The sequence below is a fragment of the Artemia franciscana genome, unplaced genomic scaffold (assembly GCF_032884065.1).
Source record: "Artemia franciscana unplaced genomic scaffold, ASM3288406v1 PGA_scaffold_74, whole genome shotgun sequence".
Taxonomy (NCBI): Eukaryota; Metazoa; Arthropoda; class Branchiopoda; order Anostraca; family Artemiidae; genus Artemia; species Artemia franciscana.
In genome coordinates this window covers 1,139,796-1,159,601 of record NW_027062709.1, presented here as the reverse complement: position 1 = coordinate 1,159,601, position 19,806 = coordinate 1,139,796, and the positions used below count along the sequence as shown (strand labels likewise).

The 19,806-nt window shown below is 36.0% G+C and overlaps 1 protein-coding gene across 1 annotated transcript in view; it reads right to left on the bottom strand.

Annotated features, from left to right (window-relative positions):
* Positions 1–373: 373 nt before the first annotated feature.
* The window catches only part of LOC136042190 (craniofacial development protein 1-like), an 80,061-nt gene continuing 60,628 nt past the window's right edge, over positions 374–19,806 (bottom strand). The window contains exon 6 of the mRNA XM_065727121.1: positions 374–527. Within this exon, the coding sequence (XP_065583193.1) occupies positions 434–527 (94 nt within the window). The 3' untranslated portion in view covers positions 374–433. The remainder of the gene's footprint in view (positions 528–19,806) is intronic.

Sequence of the window (19,806 nt, the reverse complement as noted above, 5' to 3'; positions counted from 1 at the left end):
TTTTATTTTTGTTATGGACGTGTTACTGTATTTTAATTTTTTGTGCATTCATTATTTTCTCTTTTGTTTTGTAAATCATATAAAGATTTAGAAAAAAAACTGTTTAATTAGTAAGATACGTTAAGTAATAGAGACATATGACAAGAATGAAAGAGGGAGACTCCCATATGACGTGTGATGCTGGAAACTACCTGGTCTGCGCAGAAGCGGGAGGTAGCGTATACACCCGTGGTCGGTCACAAGAGAAAGAGGCTTTACAGTCACGTAGGTCAATAGATGAGCTCTGGTCGCTGGCCCAGGACCAAGTGATGCAGAGGTCAACAGCTGCTGCCTTACGCACCTCAAGGCGCCAGAGGACCTAAGTAAGCAAGTATACAAAACTTTCATTTTTACTGTTTCATTATTATAAAAGATATGTTCAATTCTAGAAAATTTACTTTTGAGGTCGTTTACTTTGTCGCATGTCCCGCTCTTTCTCAAACTGACGATAGTCTGCCCGTTCTAAAAAAGCTTGTCTTTCAAGGTACCTGAAAAAAGAAAAGCTGTAAGTACTTGATCAATAATTTTTTCAAGGGAAAAAAAGAAGGGGACATTATATATAAAAAATAAAGGCTACAGGCTTCATCCAGGATATCCTCCAAAAGACACTAAGGGAACCAATGGTCCTAGAAGACTGGAGAGGGCTCATTATCACTGAAATTAAAAGTTCTAGAGTTTTTTTAATCGAAAAGAAACATTGTAATCCAACTAGCCCCCCCCCATCCACACCTCTTTTTCCCGAAGAAAATTTTAATGGAGTAAAGCCACTTAGAAGCACTACAGAACTGAGAAAACTGCCCCCCAAATCTGAACCTTAAATCTTATACCAATCTGTACCTTTCACGAGGAGGCATCACCCATTTATTACATAATTTACTCAAACACTGTAGCCCATTTCAAATACTGCATTAGCTCAACCCCATCAAAGCATTTTAAAGTCAATCATCAAAGTAACTTAACCTTTTCTTTCAAATACTACACATAATATGACGAGGAAACTCCCCGCCAAGTGCCGCATTCAAAAACTTTTTTCTTCCAAATACTGCAGCAATTTAATCCCATCCTAATACTTCTTTGATTCAATACTGCACATTATATGATGAATTAATTCCCGCCCAAGTAACTCATCCGAATTTACAACTCCACAGCAAAACTTATATAGCCAAGGTCGTATTCAGTGGGGAAGGGGGGTTAGGGGTTTGAATCCCCTCAAAAATGTTTGTCCGAATCCTAAAAACATAGCAGGAATGAACATAAACAAATTTTTGATGCGTTTTTTAAGTTTTTTGTACCCCTCCCCCAGAAAAAATCCTGGATACAGCCCTCCACATAGCCCTTATATAACTACAGTCTGATGCACAGAAGCGAAATGACGTTACAGTTCCCTTTCAGAGCACCTGTTTTCACTCCAACCTCTACTTTTATAATATCTTCTTCTTTTAAACTAATACAAGATCACTTAGAAGATAAAGACATAGTGGTTTTTATTGTCAACCCATCAGTTCTTAATCAGCTAATTTTCTCTGAATACATCAGACACTTTGTTGAAAACAATTGTTTTCAAACGGATGTAAACAGTGGCTTTAAAACTGGAAACAAATATATATTATCCTATACGTAAGGTGTGTAGGGGGGATACCCCTTCCCAGCACCCTCATTATGCTAAAAATTAACTTTGATTTTTATTGTGTCCCAACGCATCAAGAACAACTGTTCTACTCCAAGCTGCATGTTATAAAAACCTAAATGTTTATGCCACAGGACTTGAATAATGAATGAAATTATTTGCATCTGCTACAAGTAATAAAGTCAACTGTTAAAATTTCCTTTAAACACAATCGTGAAGTACAACACTCTCAATCACCAAATGACTATATTCGTTGCTATTGCTTAAAGGGCTTTTGGGAAAGTATTGACTAAATTTGTCTGTTGAAAATGGATGGATGTGGTGACGACAGTTCCCCTTACATTATGCTTGTTAAACTTTCTAACATGGCTCTACTTTCGAATAAAAAAAACATAATTCATTTCTACGACGTAGGCGAACACTAGAGCTGACAAATACTACTACTACTACTAATAACTCACTGCAGCACCAAGCCGCCTGAGGCCAACACAGCTACGCACGCTCCTCCTCCAACCTAATCTATTTAAAGCCTCCCTCTTTACACCCTCCCAGGAAGTTCCCATTTCCTTTAAATCCTTATTTATGACATCCTCCCAACCCAGACAAGGACGACCTGCTTTCCGTGTAGCCCCAGACGGTTGGCCAAAAAGGACAATCTTCGGTAATCTGTCATCCTTCATCCGTAGAACGTGGCCTAGCCATCTCAACCTTTCTTTCATTATAGCCCCAGAAAGCGGGATTGAACCACACTTTTCGTACAACCTACTGTTTGAAATACGGTCAGTCAGCCGGGTACCCAGAACAATCCGTAGGCAATTTCTCTGGAAAACATCTAGTAAATTTTCATCTGCTTTTCGGAGTGTCCATGCTTCAGAGCCATATTTGACCACTGTCATCACTGTAGCTTCCAATATTCTAATCTTGGTTTGTAGGCTTATCTTTCTATTCTTCCAAACTTTTTTTAACTGTGAAAAAACACCCTGAGCTTTAGCTATTCTACTTTTAACATCTTCACTGCTCCCACCATCTTTACTAATAATACTACCAAGGTAACTGAAGCTCCCAACCTGATCAATCTTTTCGTTACCTAAGGTCACCTGCTCATCTTCACTTATTCCTAACCTTAGTGACTTAGTCTTCTTAACATTAATTTTCAAGCCTATTTTAGCACCCTGAACTCGTAAAACCTCTAAAAATTCATTCATTTTGCTCACACTTTCATCTAATATGCTTAAATCATCAGCATAATCTAAGTCCAGGAGCGTTCTTCCTCCCCATTTGATTCCATGGTCTCCAATTGCCTTTCCTGTGCTCCTTAAGACGAAGTCTATCAAAATGATCCATATAAAGGGGGATAGAACACAACCCTGCTTAACTCCTGATTTAATACAAAACCAGTTGCTAACCTCATTTCCTACCTTAACCGCAGCAGTATTATTCTCGTACATAGCGCAAATCACTTTAATGTATTTTTCTGGTATACCATATAACGATAAGACCTTTGTTAACGCTGTTCTATCAACAGAATCGAAAGCTTGCTCATAATCGATAAAACTAAGGACCAAAGGTGTTTGACAACGAAGGGACTTCTCAATTATTAACCTAAGAGTGAAAACATGGTCGACACATCCTCTACCTTTTCTAAAACCGCATTGTTCTTCCCTTAAAACTTTGTCTACAGCATGTCTCAGTCTAAAAAGTATCATATTACTCAGTAATTTGCTACCTACAGAGACCAGACTAATGCCTCGATAATTCCGACATTCACTCTTGTCACCTTTCTTATACAGTGGTTTAATTAAGGTTTTCCTAAAATCATTGGGTACTTCCCCTTTTTCAAAAATCATGTTCATAATCTTCAGTAGCTTATTCCTAACCTCAAAGCCACCATATTTAAGGAACTCATTAATCATACTATCAGCACCTGGGGCCTTATTATTTTTTAATCCTTCTAGTACTGTCGCTAATTCTTCCTCACTAAACAAATCTTCCTTCACATCCAAGGTATCACAAACTTTTTCATTTTCATCTATATCTTTTCCTGCAACTGTATCTCGGTTTAGCACATTCTCAAAATGTTCCACCCATCTTTCTTTAACTTTTTCCTTATCACTAATTGTGACCCCGTGTCTATCTTTAACTGGGACTAGTTCCGGATCGGCTACTCCCTTTCAATTTATTAACATGCCAGTATAATATTTTACTATTATGCCGACTAGCCGCATCTTCCAGATCCTCAGCAATTTTATCCATCGCCTCCATTTCACATCTCCTTAGTTCATATTTTAATGCTTTTTCCACTTTCTTTACATTCCTTTTGTTTTCATACGACCTATCGCTCAGATAATTCTTATACAAACCCCTTCTACTCTCTATTAAACCTAAAGCTTTTTCACTTATATTCCTAGTTGCTGTCTTAGCACTCTTCCCTAGGACACCATCAGCAACTTCACAAATTGTTTTTCTGAAATTATTCCATCCATCTTCCACATTGTCAAATTTTAAACCCTCAAGTTTAGTACTCAACTGTTCCTGGAATTTTTTTCTCAAATTTTCATCCTGAAGTCTACCAACATCATAACTTCCCGGGAGGGAGTTACTCTTCCGAAATTTCAGCTTTAAATTAACCTTAGACACTACTAGATGGTGATCTTTACTTTTAACATCAATAACGGCACTCCTATACACCCTAGTATCTTGTATTGATCCTGCTAGTCTTCTGTTTACAATAACATAATCAATAAGGTTTGCTGTCTTACCATCACGTGAATACCATGTCAACTTATGGGCCATTTTGTGACCAAACACCGTATTGGTTATAACTAGGTTGTTATACCTACAAAATTGCAAAAGCCTATAGCCATTACTGTTTTCTTTTCCTACACCAAAATTACCTAGGCTAGGATACCATCTATCCCTATTTCTACCAACCTGGGCATTAAAATCTCCTAGCAAAAACACCATATTTCTACCTGGTACCCTGTCTATTTGCTCCTGTAACTGTAAGTAAAATTCATCTGAGTCACTAGTATCTCCATCAGTTGGTTCAATGGGGGCATATACTACTATAACTGATACCCTAAACATTTTAGTCATAAAACGAGCAATTAGTATTCTATTATTAATACCTTCCCAGCCTAAACAAGACTTAGCAGCTTCCTTATTCATCATGAGCCCTACTCCCTGTCTATGTACCCCATCCTTCCTTCCTGAGTAAACAAATTCTATGTCACCTAATTTCATGCTTCCTACCCCTGGGATATGAGTTTCTGAAACTCCTAATAAATCCAGTTCAAACCGTCTGAATTCGTCAGTCAAAATGTCGATGCGATAGTCATTTTTTAACGTCGTAACATTCCAAGTTCCAATTTTCATGTTCTTTAAATCTTTGAAATTATTTTGGCCTCAAGAAAAGCAGTGATCCCGGATACCAGTGCAGGATGGGGACCAACATATCTTCTCAAGTCTACACCGAAGCGCTTAAGCCGGCTTAGAACCGGACAGCAAGAAGTCCCTGGGACCTCCAGTAAGTTGGAGGCTTTGTGCAATCCTGGGCCCATCTTGGTCACAACATGGTTTTCAGCACTTGGCGATGCTCTTCTATCAACAAGAGTCGAAATCCTGCACAGACAGTCCCAAGCCTATTACCTCCGACTCATTATATATTCATGCCTACAAATATTATGCTACTACGGGGAGGCAGCCCATAGTAGATAAATTAGCTAGGAAGAGGTTTTTCAGCCCGAAAACGCCCATCAAAACAAACCAAGCCCAGAAAATTATCCAATAATCAGAATCCCGTACGAGTGCTGTGTTGTTTACTAGGCTATAATTTCCTCGAGGGGCGCCACTCCTCAAGTGGGAAAAATTGACCGCAAGTTTCCCAGTCTTGCAGGTACCCCGAAAGGGTCGAGGCAGCCCTTTACAGAGGCCGTTGTCCATAAATCTGGATCTTACGCCCTGCCGCAGTTGTCCTCCTATAGAGGATCCTCCCACGATGGTGTTCAGCTTCACCATGCAATTTAACCCATTACTGGGAGAAGGTTTGTAACTCATCTGACGCGTGAACACGGCAGTTGGCCCTGCTGAGTGTACATTTGAGGGGCCTTCTTCCTCCTCCACCTGAAATTATGACCCCCAGGGGAGGGTTTCCCAGTTTCTATTATGGGCCCCACTGGGACAAGGTCCTACTTGGCCTAAGCCTCCTATGGAGCTACTCTACCTATCTATAGGGCTTACATATATACATATATATATATATATATATATATATATACACGGGCAACCACCGCGCTTGAGTCTTCATGCCTAAGGCGTCCGTGCATGGAATTGAATCAAGATTTTAAGATGTGCATTTTCAATCAGGATATTCGACAAGTTCAAAATTTGTTTCCACAGGAGACGTGATTCATGGATTCCTAAGTGCAAGGACCCCAAAATATAGATATAGACCATTTTAAATAGAGGGCACGTAATTCCTTTTTGTTATCAGGATCGTACAGAGACAAAATGAAGCAAATTGTAAAGAAGAAAAAACAAGGATATTTTCAGCCAGTGAAAAAAGGAGGATTAATATATAGATACTTTGGTCGAGACCTCCGTCCTTGGGATAATGTTTTTGTTTGCACCCAGCTCCCTCATGCTTTGTGATGAGGAAACTAAAATTTCTCAGCATCTTTTGCATTAACTAAGAAAGTTATCTCCAAGATTTAAAACCGGGAGCTCACTTAGTTTTTAAGGGAAGGCTTTAATTTCACAACCCTCATTTTATCCCAAGTATGGAATGGGACTTTATAGATGGGACAAGTGGCAACCATACTTGGGACCGACCCTAATATGTCTTCTTGATACAAAACTCAGCTATTTAAAGACAATGGAGTACAACTATGAAAACAGGATAAAAGAAGTACAAATGTGTAAAACAAGGGTAAAAAAAAGTACTGTTCACGAGTCTACAGCATACAGATCAAGAGGAAATACAAAGTGCCCTGCTTTTCTTATAGTATGTCCTAAAAGCTCAGGGTTTGGCAAGAGAATTGAGATATCAGTGAAAATATACCAGTTGGAAACATCAGCAGAGACATACTTGAAGAACAGAGCAATTCTTTTGAAATACCGAACTTTTACTTCGTGTTCTTCTGCAAGTTTTGAAATGTTTTCACATTCACAAGTCGCCAACTTTTAAAGCAGAAAAGGCAGGGATCCTTTCAACTGAAGATCCTTTCTTTGGATCTGTTTCATTGGATTCTGAGACATCTTCCATGACTGAAACCTCTTCTGAGCTGCAGCCACTTTGAATAAAGAGTGATTTCTTATGATTTTTGGTTTTAAACGAGGATTTGTGAGAACCTCTTTTACTTTTCTCAGTTTTTCAAGCATAGACTGTTCCTCAATCTTTTTTCTCTCTAGGGTATCCATCAGTATTCTGCAGACTCCTTTTGATCAACCTCCTGAGGTAGTCTAATTAGAAAAGCGTTTTCCTAAGGAGGATTAGAGTCCTGAGGACTTGTTGGTCATGTGTCAATCCTATGACAAAGTATTCCACCTTTAGACTGCAAGCGGCCAAGTCTATTAGGCTTAGGTCACTTGTTCGCCTGTGATCCCAAGCAAATTCAGTCCCAGATTTTGCATACAAGTCCAGTGAACATTGTCCGTCATTTTGCATACAAGTCCAGTGAACATTGTCCGTCACACGTCAACCCAAAATCAATTCAATCTTTCATCCCTTAGTTCAATGACTATCTACCTTAGTTCTGCCAGAGGAATGACGCATGGACGGATGATAGATAGACAAATCTGTAACCATTACAGATTTAATTGAATTAAATCTGTAAAGAAACTACTTGATTTTAATTCAACTTCTGAGCTGCTGTCACTTTCAATAAAGAGTGATTTCTTGCGATTCTTGGATCTTAAACAAGGGTTCGTGAGAACCTCTTTCACTTTCTTAGCTTTTCAAAGCACAGACTGCTCCTCAATAATTTTTCTCTCTAGGGTAACCATCAGTATTCTGCAGACTCCTTTTGGTCAACCTCTTGAGGTGGCCTTCCTCAGATGAACTTTTGGATATGGTCTGATGATGACAGGTGAAGGTGAAACTGTCTAGATTGAGGTGCAGGTGACTTGTATGTGTTCAGAGGCTACATCTCCCCTTTCTTCTGGATTTGAAGAAGTCATGTCTTCATCTCTTGGCTCAAATGCAGGCGCAGTGACTGGTCAGTTACAGCTGATGGCAAAAAGTTGTCATTGACAAAAATTTCGTCATTAAATGGGCAAATACCTGTTGGTTGAAAACCTGCAGTGATGTTTGATGGTGTTAATGAAAGGGGATAAGCAACACCAAGAAAGTGGTGGACTTCATTAAGAGAAACTGTGAATAGCTTTCCTATAATGGGATTTCATATAGAGTAGAAGACCCCAAGATCACGTGGTTGTAGTTTATGTGACGTATGTTGAGGCAAGGTTAAAATGACCACATGGTTATCTTTTGCTACCTGGATGGCTTTAACAGATATGTGAGATTCGTGATTATCCATAAGAAGTAGCTGGGGCTTCTCTTTGCTCGGCCGTACAGTGGAGACAAAGTGATGAAGAAACTCAATGAACATTGAAGCTCTAGTCAAACCACTACCACTAACGAAAACTGCAGTACCAGGTGGAGCCCCTAATGTCATCCTTGGTTTGTCTTTTTCATTGGGAAAACCAGTATTGGTGGAATTGCGTCTCCAGATGCTAAACCATAGGCAAGAATTGTCACAGACTGTCCTCTATATACAGAAGTTGCTCTTTTAACTTGATGTATTCCTATCTCAGCAACAATCTTGAGTGGCTTTTTTACGGTGGTCAAGGCACTCTCATCCACATTCCATATACTCTGGGAGGAGAACTACCTGATCATAACACCGCGTAGTTTGAAAGGAAGATGCAAAAGTTGTGGTGGTTGATACAGCATACAGAGATTGTGTTCTACGTAATTTTCCTTTAAAAAAACATCTAGAATATCTTCCTCAAAGTGGCCACAATTCAGAGCCATACTTGACCACTGTCGCGACCGCGGCATCCTTATTTTAGTGGCTTTTCCAGCAGCGAAAAGAAAAAAACAAGCTGCATCTGGAGTATTCAGCTTTTTACCTATTGATCTATTTTAGCTTTTTGGCTATTACCAGCTGAGGGATGTCGCCCCCTCCCTCATCCATACTAATGAAGCGGAGCTAGCTGCTTAGTCGTATTTTCCCAAGAAACACAAAAACACAAAAAGAAAACACAAAACATCCTTCATCATAGGGAGTATTATCCTTTTTCTTTTCATTACATTTAAAAATACGGGTCCTAAACGTAAACAGTCATATAGTCTAATATTACCATGAAGTATAGTTAAAAAACTTATCCAAAGATAGAATTCAGTTCCTACGTATTATATCGACCAAACTCAAGAATTGAAGTTAGGTTAATCATAATGAAACAAACCAAAACATGGTGAAAATATAATACACTAGCTGTTGGGGTGGCGCTTCGCGCCACCCCAACACCTAGTTGGTGGGGGCGCTTCGCGCCCCCCCCAAGCCCCCCCGCGCGCGTAAGTCGTTACGCGCCATATTAGTTACGCGCCATTGTAGTTGTGTCCCTATGTCCCACCTGTGAATATAGATAGATATTTTTTATTAGTTTTTAGTTTTTTTTTGTAGTTTTTGCCTTTTTTTAGTTTTTTTAGTTTTTTAGCTTTTTTATTTTTTTTATTAGTTTTTAGTTTTTTTTTGTAGTTTTTGCCTTTTTTTAGTTTTTTCAGTTTTGACGTCACCTGATCCAGTTTTTTCAGGTGACGTCACCTGATCCACGATCCACAGATCCACAGACAACTTATTTTTATATATATAGATAGTTTTTTTTTTTTACTTATGTCCTGGTCGTCATTTATACTCCCTGTGTCCCGGTGCTTTGTTGATTGCTAATCGAACATTACTTTTGTCCTGGTCGCTTTCTCTTTGAGTGTCGTCATTTATTTTTTTCTTTTTTAGTTCTTTTAGTTTTTACCTTTTTTAGTTTTTTTAGTTTTTTAGATGAAATTTTTTTTTAGTTTTTTCCTTTTTTTCTTTTTAGTTTTTTATTGGTTTTTACCTTTATTTTAGCTTATTTTTCAGTTTTTTCCTTTTTTTTAGTTTTTTTTTATTTTTTATTTTTTTTAGTTTTTTACCTTTTTTTAGTTTTTTTAGTTTTTTAGTTTTTTAGCTTTTTTACTTTTTTTATTAGTTTTTAGTTTTTTTGTAGTTTTTGCCTTTTTTTAGTTTTTTCAGTTTTTTTTTAGTTTTTTATTGGTTTTTACCTTTATTTTAGCTTATTTTTCAGTTTTTTCCTTTTTTTTAGTTTTTTACCTTTTTTAGTTTTTTTAGTTTTTTTAGTTTTTTAGCTTTTTTATTTTTTTTATTAGTTTTTAGTTTTTTTTGTAGTTGTTGCCTTTTTTTAGTTTTTTTAGTTTTTTAGCTTTTTTATTAGTTTTTAGTTTTTTTTTGTAGTTTTTGCCTTTTTTTAGTTTTTTTAGTTTTTTAGCTTTTTTATTTTTTTTATTAGTTTTTAGTTTTTTTTGTAGTTTTTGCCTTTTTTTAGTTTTTTCAGTTTTGACGTCACCTGATCCAGTTTTTTCAGGTGACGTCACCTGATCCATCCACAGATCCACAGACAACTTATTTTTATATATATAGATTAGTAAAAAAATTATGGAAACTACAATAGAGAATTATGGAAAGCAGGCCACCCAGAATACATTATATTAAATACTTAACCTAACCAACTCTATATACAAAATACTCAACTAAATATGCCTATATAGTAGTTCATCTCACTTATGCTAAGCTAATTATCTCCGAATGCAGACAGAAACAGTTTCTGAATGCAGACAGAAACAGACAGAGACAGAATGCAGACAGAAAGTTTCTGTCAGACAGAAACAGAAACAACAGTGTGGTAGATATAATACGTAAGTACCTATAATTCTTATGACGTTTTCAAACTTCCTATTTAGGTCCTGAAGTTTTTTAAGAGAGAGAAAACCGCAAACAGATCCTAATCAAACAGAAGTCAACACTCATCTTATATACTCAGATCAACACATTAAAGGCTTAGGTTACCATGTAGATAATAATAGTTCTTTAAATAAGTTTTCCCTATAATTTTGACCTTATGTTTTTATCAGAGCCATAAGTAATAACCAACCATGGCCCAATTAGGCTATTGTTTCCTTTATTTATATGAAGAAGTGAAAGAGAGAAATAGGTTAGATAATCCATTAGAAAAGCAATTCCCACGGAGGATCAAACACAACAACAAAAATAAATTATCTCATTACTTGAGAGATAAAAACATGTATACCTCTGAAGAAGAAAAGTCGTATAGTCTAATATTAACAAGATTTACAACTTAAATATTCTTCAATATCAAATTTAATACTCGAATGTTGAAGTTTTATGTCATGACGAGAAAAAACCGCAAGTTTTATCTAAACAATAGAAAGAGTAACTTCAACAATTTCTTTTTCTTCCAGAAACGTGAGACAGATTACTACTACTACAAATACTACTACTAATAACTCACCGCAGCACCAAGCTGCATGAGGCCCACACAGCTACGTGTGCTCCTCCTCCAACCCAATCTATTCAAGGCCTCCCTCTCTACACCGTCTCAGGAAGTTCCCATTTCCTTTTAATCTTTATTTATGACATCTTCCCATCCCAGACGAGGACACTTTAAAGTTGATAAATAGGAAAGAGAAAACTACAGATTGTAATCAAACAAGAGTCAACACTCATTTTTCTGCTTTGGTCAATAGAATAACGACTTTAGTCTGCCATGTATCAAATAATAACTTTGGGGGTTAAATTGTCCCCATAAATTTGACCTTATATGGTTAGCACAGCCGTACATAATCACAAGGTCAATTGAGCTATTGTTTCCATTATTTAAAGGAAGAAGGAGAAATGTGATAACAAGACAGAAAATCTATTTGAATCCTCCTAAAGAGGATCAAACAACGAAACATTTTAGGCTAAACAGAAATTATCCGGGAAACACTAATATTCTCTTTGATCATAAAGAGTTGCATAGTTTAATACTACCATGACACAGATTTGAACATCCCTCAGGAGATAAAAATCTTCTGACATTTTCTTCTAATATTCAAATCACCAAAGCATAATTTAAATGTGACTTTTACATGTTCTGTTCTTCTAGAAATACAAAGCAGTTCAACATCTGATCAATATGAAAGAGAAAAACAACAAAAGATTCGAATCAAACAAAAGTGAACACTCATCTTTTTTACTTGGATCGATATAATAAAGGCTTCAATCCACCATACGGCCAATAACACTTTCAGGAGTTAGTAAGGTCGTCCCCGACCGTGATTACCATAGCCACACGCACTATCCAAGCATAGATCAATTAGTCTATAATTTCCTTTATTTACAAGAAGAAGAAAAAGAGGGTAAAGGAAACAACGGAGAAATTATACGCGAAAACCAAAATTTGTTAAAATACATAAAAAAAAACAGATTTTGGTGGGCCCGTAGAGCCCCACAACCTGCGCATGTGCCTGTGGACTGGAATCTAATGGACTTTGTTTGACAGACAGGAAAGAAGCTGCAATGTTCAACGTTGAACGTTCAACGTTCTACTATAAGATTCAACGCAGTCAACTTACAAGGTGTCTCCCACGTATTATTTTTCCCATGGCCACTTCATAGCATGGATAGTCATACAAACTAGGGAAGGTACTCATCAGGTCAAAATTTGAAAGTTCTATCAGTGTCATGAGGTGATAGGAAAATAGGAAAGCAGATTGTTATAATACAAAAGTCAACATTCGCCTTCGATCAATAGAATTCATTTTACCATTATATAGAATTCATTATGCCATTATATAGAATTCATTATACCATTATATTGAATTATCATGTATTGATCACCATATATTGAATATATTATACCATTAATATTTATAGTTTCAGTATACCATTCGGCAAATAATAAATCCGGGAGTTACTTAGGTCATCCCCATACTTTTGACCTTTTATGATTTCCATAGCTACAAATAAGGTTACTGCTTTCTTTTTTTATAGGAAGAAGGGAAAGTGAGAAATGAGTAAAAATTCATTGGAATTGCTCAAACAAATGAGCATTTTAGGCTAGAGGGATATTACCTAGGCGGTATAAAGGTATATCTACCTAGGCATAATATAGTATCAACAGATGTTACAATTCAAATGCTCGTTTGGGCAGGTATTTTCGCGTTTAAGTATTCGAGTCTTAAATTTTCGTTCTAAGATTTATAAAAAGAAAATCTAAAACTCTGATTAAATAATAGGAGATACGCTCTAACAAGTCCTTTTCATTCCGAAAATGTAAAACAGCTCATAATTGATAAATGTGAAAGCGACATATAGGATAGGGAGTCCTTTGAATCCTTTGGGGAGAGTGCGACTTTGACAAAGTCTTGTCCTTTCAGGAATGCAAAGCAGGTCAAAAAATAATACATTTGAGATGGCAAATTGCCAAGAGACTGCAATCAAACAAGTCTACACTCATCTTTTCTGCTCAGATAACTGGAGAAAAGGCTAAAGTCTATCAAATATGAGATAACAACTTTAGGAGTTAATATGACCCCATATTTTTTACTTTATATGGTTAGCATAACCACACCTAATATCGAAGAATAGGCCAATTATGCAATTGTTTTCTATATTTACCGGAAAGAGAAAATAGGCTAAATTTATCAGAATGATGCTTTCCTACGAGGATCAAAAAATTAAATATTTTAAAGTAAATGCTAGTACCCAGGCGATACACAAATGTATATCGGTTACCGTAAGTGTCCGAAATCTGGTTAATGTCGTCATTCACCAGTGAATGTCCAAAATTCTTTTTTCTCTGCTTGGATTCAATTAGCTTTGCGAGTCAGCTTTTTAAGTCTTATGCAAGCTATGATGGTCGAAGTTCAAGTTAAGTTACGTTATATTATGTTAGTTGCAAGAGAAGCCCGATAGTATGCCCTGCTCTAAATATTTTATGAGTAAAAGGTGACAATATGAAAGATCTGTATATTTCGCCCTGTGACTTATACCTTTTGAATTTTTGCTATTATTACTGTTTTATTGCCTGTCAAAATATGATGATACTACTAATAATTTTAACTCACTACAGCATAATCCCGCTTCATCCCAATCCTCCATCCCAATTTAATCAAAGCTTCCCTATTTACACCCTCCCTGGAAAATACGTATATGTTACCGTGAATGTCCGAAATCTAGTTAACGTCGACATTCAACAGTGAATGTTCAGAATTCTTTTCTCTGCTTGGATTCAATTAGCTTTGCGAATCAGCTTTTTCAGTCTTATGCAAGCTATGATGGTCAAAGTTCAAGTTAGGTTAGATTTGGTTAAATTTGGTTATAAATATCAGAAATGAAGCTGACCTAACCTGTCATCACCAAACCTTGCATTAAACTGAAAATAATGACTGATAACGCTGACTAAATCCAAGGACAACAAACAAGGTATTTCGGAAATTTACGGTAACATGTCCACCTAAAAATATAAAAAGTATAATCTAATATTACTGCATGTTATAATTCAAAGATTCTTCTGAGCATAAAATTCTTCCAAAAATTTCAAATTCACCTATTCAAGCATCGAAGTTTCATCTTAAGATAAAAAAAAAACTCAAGTTTCAGTAAACAATAGAAAGTACAACTATTAATAGTTCCCTTCGTTCCAGAAACGTAAAACACCTCAAGAGTTTGTAAATACGAAAGAGAAAAATTTCTACTGATTTTTATCAAATAAAAAAGTCGACATTCATCTTTTCTATTTGGATCGATAGAATAATGGCTTCAATCTATCATACAGAAAATAATAAATTTGCGAGTTGAATTGGCCCCTTAATTTTAAATTTATGTGGGTACCCTGGCTTTATGTTGATTGTTCACCAACCATTTAAATGTCTATTTAAAATTATAAGTTTTAATTCGTTTATAGGGGGAATGGTAAGGGGGAAATAAGTTAGACGATCCTTAAAAAAAACACTTTCCTACGGAGTCAAACAACTAAAACAATTTCAATAAAACGAGACATTGCCTGGGCGATTCAAAAAAAAAAAAAAATATCAATTCGAATACAAAAACCACATAATCTAATCTTACAATGTTACAATTTAAACATTCCTCCGAGCAGATAATTCCAAACTTAAAAATTCCACAATTAAAATTCAGGTGTTGAAGTTTCGTCTTTAAAAAAGTTTTAATTTAATAAATAACGTACGGCCTTTACAAGTTTTTTTTTTCATTCTAAAACGTAACGCAGCTCATGAGTTGTTAACTAGGAAAGAGAGATCTACCATCAGACCGGTAGCGCTAATCCAGGAGACAAGGGGGGAGGGCTGTCTCCTTAGATTTCGGAAAAAAATATCCCTTTTCGGTACTTTCATTAAAAACATTCTTTTTGTGTTTTCATTGAAACAAATCGTAAAAAACAAAATTGCCCCCTAGATTTTGAAAATTCATTTACCCCCCCCCCTCCACCGCTCCAACATTTTCGTGAATCGGCACCACTACAACAGAATGTAATCAAACAAGAGTCAACACATCTTTACTGATTGGATCAATAAGAATAAGACAAAGGCTACAGTTACCATACAGCATATAATAAGTATTGATAGTTAAGTAATCGCCATAAATTTGACCTTGTATGGTTACCATAGCCACACATAATATCCAAGCATGGGTCAATTAGGCTATTGTTTTCTTTGTTTATTGGGAGAACCAAAAGGGGAAATAGGTTACGGAATCCATTAGAAAAGCGTTTTCCTAAGGAGGATCTAACAGCTAAAACATTTTAGACTAAATGGACGTTATCCGGGGGATACCAAGATGTAATAAAGATAACTAGATGAATAAATTGTTTGCTAAGGGAAAATGGTAATATTGACCTCTCATCGTAGGCGGATTAATTACTTCGGGAGAAATGTTGCGCCAATTTTATTGGAAACAATCATATTAGAATGTAAATAAGCACTACAAAATAATTGAAAGGAATATAAGATTCATTTACGAGAGGAATTACTGGACGGGCAATTTCAAAACGACGAATATCTTTTTCGTTTTTGGTCATGTTCTTTCCATCCTTTTTATTAAGTGGTTCTGTTATGAGGAACTATTTTTTGAAAAAGAAAAACCCTAAGAAGACAAAAAAAAAATCTGCTCCATTTAACGTACCAATGACAGTGAAAATGCAACCAAAATGTTTGGATGGTTAACTGGAAACTTACACAATCATACACATCTACAAAAAAAAGAAGAAAAAAAAATCGAAAAATCGATTAATAATGAAAAAGACCTCCGTATGCATTTATGCAGTTTTTGGTAGTAGTGGGCGCCAAACACGAAAAAGAGAAGTGTTTGTGACAAATCAGCAGAAAAATAAACTAAAACATATGGCACAAAACAGTTTAGGAAGGTGTTGGTGTTTTTGGGATCAACAGACACTTGATGTTTAAATTTTTATGGACGAAAACCGTTGTCAAACTGAAATAATTGGTATTTGCTTATTTATTTTACGGTTTAATGTGGTAACACTGCCAAAGCGTGCAATTTTGAATCATCTAAAAAAGACATCTTAGAAAATCATAGTTTTCAGGCATAAATAGGCCTATGAAGAGTCCAGAGGCCAAAAACGTTTTTATTTGAATATCTTTGGAACTTCAAGTTTTTAATTGGTATTTGATATATATATATATATATATATATATATATATATATATATATATATATATATATATATATATATATATATATATATATATATATATATATATATATATATATACATGTGTATACGCTATACTCTAGAACAAGGCTAAAAAAATATATGTTAAATTACTATTACTTATTATATACTTGTGCAAAATAAGGAACGAACGAGCTTAGGTACCGATTCATCTTGAATTTCGCGAGGTCTTATTTTAGCTTTGGCCTGATTCGGATATTCACTGCAGTATCTTGTGGTAAAATTTGGTAGTGCTGAGGAGAGGCAAGCAAAATTTTTTCGAGAAATATTATTGAGATTTCACACCTCTTTTGTAATTGGGTAGGATGAAACTTCTAAAACATGTATTCCTCTCCTGATTCTAATTAGGAGCTCATTAAAAACCACAGATTTTTACTTATTAATCATTCATTAATACAAAAAAATAGTGCAGCCGACATCGTAGCAATGTACAATCCAAAGATCGTAACTTGTGAGGTGCTTACCCCCCCCCCACCGCCTTCAATGAATAAGATTAGATGGGGAAAGAGACAGAAAAAAGGGCAATTACAAGACACTAATTCGTATATCAGTCACTAATGATAACAATATAAAATGAGATTTGCTTATAGAAAAACTGTACATCACCAACAATGCCCAGTGGCTATAGCATGAAAGGGAATTCACATCTTAACAATATTAACAGAAACAATTCAACTGAAATAAAAGCAAACAAAAACAGAAGGAAAGATAAGATTCAATAAGGCGACAAAAGGATCCCAACAAAAGCTACACGCCCTGAAGAACTCAAGAAAAAAAAAGACACCACAGGAATAAAAAAAAGAAATGGAATTAAAAGGGTCAATATGAACAAATGAGCGAAGCTGAATGCCTGCTTAGGCATTCGAAGTGAAGTTTGAAGCATTTAATTTTCGGCCGCACACTTACCAACTTCAAGCAAAAGAAGTCCTTTTGAAAACACGTATTAATTTTTCGTCTGAACGATCCACAGGTGAAATTCAATACGAGCTTATAACAGATTTCAAATTTGTGGGCAGCTACGTTCGACGCATCTTCCAATATAGACTACAGTTCTGTTATTAAATTTTTTTTTTGCAAAAATGACTCGTAAGCTATAGCCTTATATAATTACAAAGAATGTAGCATTGCCCAAATTGTTAAGCATCATATGTAAAAGCGAGACGTAGTCCAGATATTTATAAAATATAGCAAATAAAAATCAAGTATACATTTCCCACGAAACTTGTTTTTAAGGGGGGGGGGGAAACGAGCATTTGCCCAAACCAGAAATATATAAGTTAAATGTTTTAACTATGGCTACAATGACATAGGAAGAGGCATTAAACTATGCAGTGCAACCTAGAGAGACGTGACAGATAGAGACGCAGATATTTTATTCGCCTCCTAATATCTCGCGATGTTTCGATGCCCTACATTTTCCCTGTAATTCAACTTTTTGCCATTATAACCCCTTCCTCTTTAGAAAACGAATTCCTACATAAATGGCTGACTTCGTTTGATTTTCAACTGTGATAAATTAATTTATTACCCTCTAGACTACAATATCTGTTTTCTATTTTGCCAAAACAATCGCAATCACTCAAGGAATTGAGTTAATTCGGCACCTCCACGCTTAACTTAAATATATCTTTTTTATAGCAATATTTTTCCGTCCACCTACCAACGGAAATGACGGACTGCAACCAAGAACACTTTTCTTATTCTAGACATTTTTTACTTGCCGCTTTTAACAAGCATCTTATCATTACAGACAACTACAAACTCTCAAGTATGTTCCCATTAATTTTTCTGATTAAGAGACTTTGAGAGTATTCTGAAATGCTTCAAGGAAGAATTTGCTGATATACTACTGATATGTCAGGATGTCAAAATGGCGTATCTGTAATATCTCAGGAATGGCCAAGAGTACTAAGTTGAAACGTTATGGAAATGTTTTAGAGGGCTAGGGGGAGAAGACACTTGATAGTGATATGGGTGAAACGGCAAAATTAAGTCCAAAGACACTGTTTGAATTCACGTTATCAAAATACCGTACTTAAATACTGTATGTGAAAATGCACAATCGAACTGGGGAAGTGAAAGCTCTTTTGCCCTCTTTAAGAGTCGAAAGTAATTGTCTTGAGTAGCGAAGTCGTTTCCATGTGTTACTTTTTGTCTCTACACCATTTCCTACGGACTGCAAGGTCGTAGAGATTCCGGTGTGGGGGGTGGTGGTGATTCTATTGGAAATGAGAAGTAGTAGCGCCCTTTTTAAGAGTTGAAAGAGATTAGAAGGCGATCAGCCTCCCTATGTGCCCTTTTTTACTACCCACCTACTACCAACCCCTTTTCTGTCCTCCTACATACGGAAACTCGATGATTATTTTCCATGAAATGTAACTAAGGACATTTATCTTTTTCGAGACATTTTAACTTACCACTTTTAACAAAAATTTTATCGTTAGAGACAACTACAAACTCTCAAGTATGTTCCCATTAATTTTCTGATTAAGAAAGACTGGAGGGGGGCATCATGAAACCTTTCAAAGAAGAAGTTGCAGATTTACTGCTGATATGCCAAGATCTCAAAATGACGTATCTGTAATATATAAGGAACGGCTATGGATATTTAGTTGAAAATTTTATGGAGAGTGTAGGGAATAGATGTAATATTTTGACTTGGGGGGGGGGGGAAGGCAGAGCTAAGCCAAAAGACACCATTCATTTTTACGTTATCAAAATAACATACTAAAATATCCCGGACACGGAAATGAGCCATTGAATTGGGGCAGTGAAAGTTTTTTGCACTTTTAAGAGTAGAAAGTAATTGTCTTGAAGAGCGACGTGGCTTTCATGGATTACCTATTGTTTTTTTGTTTTTTTCTTTTGTCTCTACACCTTTTCGTATGAAATTGGATGGTCGTCGAGACTTCAGAAGGGTTGTGGGGGACTAATTCGATTGAAAATTGGAGGTTTTGGCACTTTTTTTAATAGTCGAAAGTGATTAGAGGGCAACAAGCCCCCCCCCCCCCCTTTGCCTTTTTCTGCAACCCGCCAACTACCAAACTCTTTTTGGCCATCCTAGATATGGAAATTCAATTATTCTATTTCCACAAATTGTAACAAAGAACATTTATCTTATTCCAGACATTTTTACTTGCTATTCTTAACAAGCATCTTATAGTTACAGACAACTGCAAACTCTCAAGTACGTTCCCATTAATTTTCTGATTAAGAATCGGGGATATTGTGAAATCTTCCAAGAGAGAAGTTGCTGATATGTCTTTCTAATTTATCTTCTTTCATGAAAATTAAACAGAATCCATTGGGCT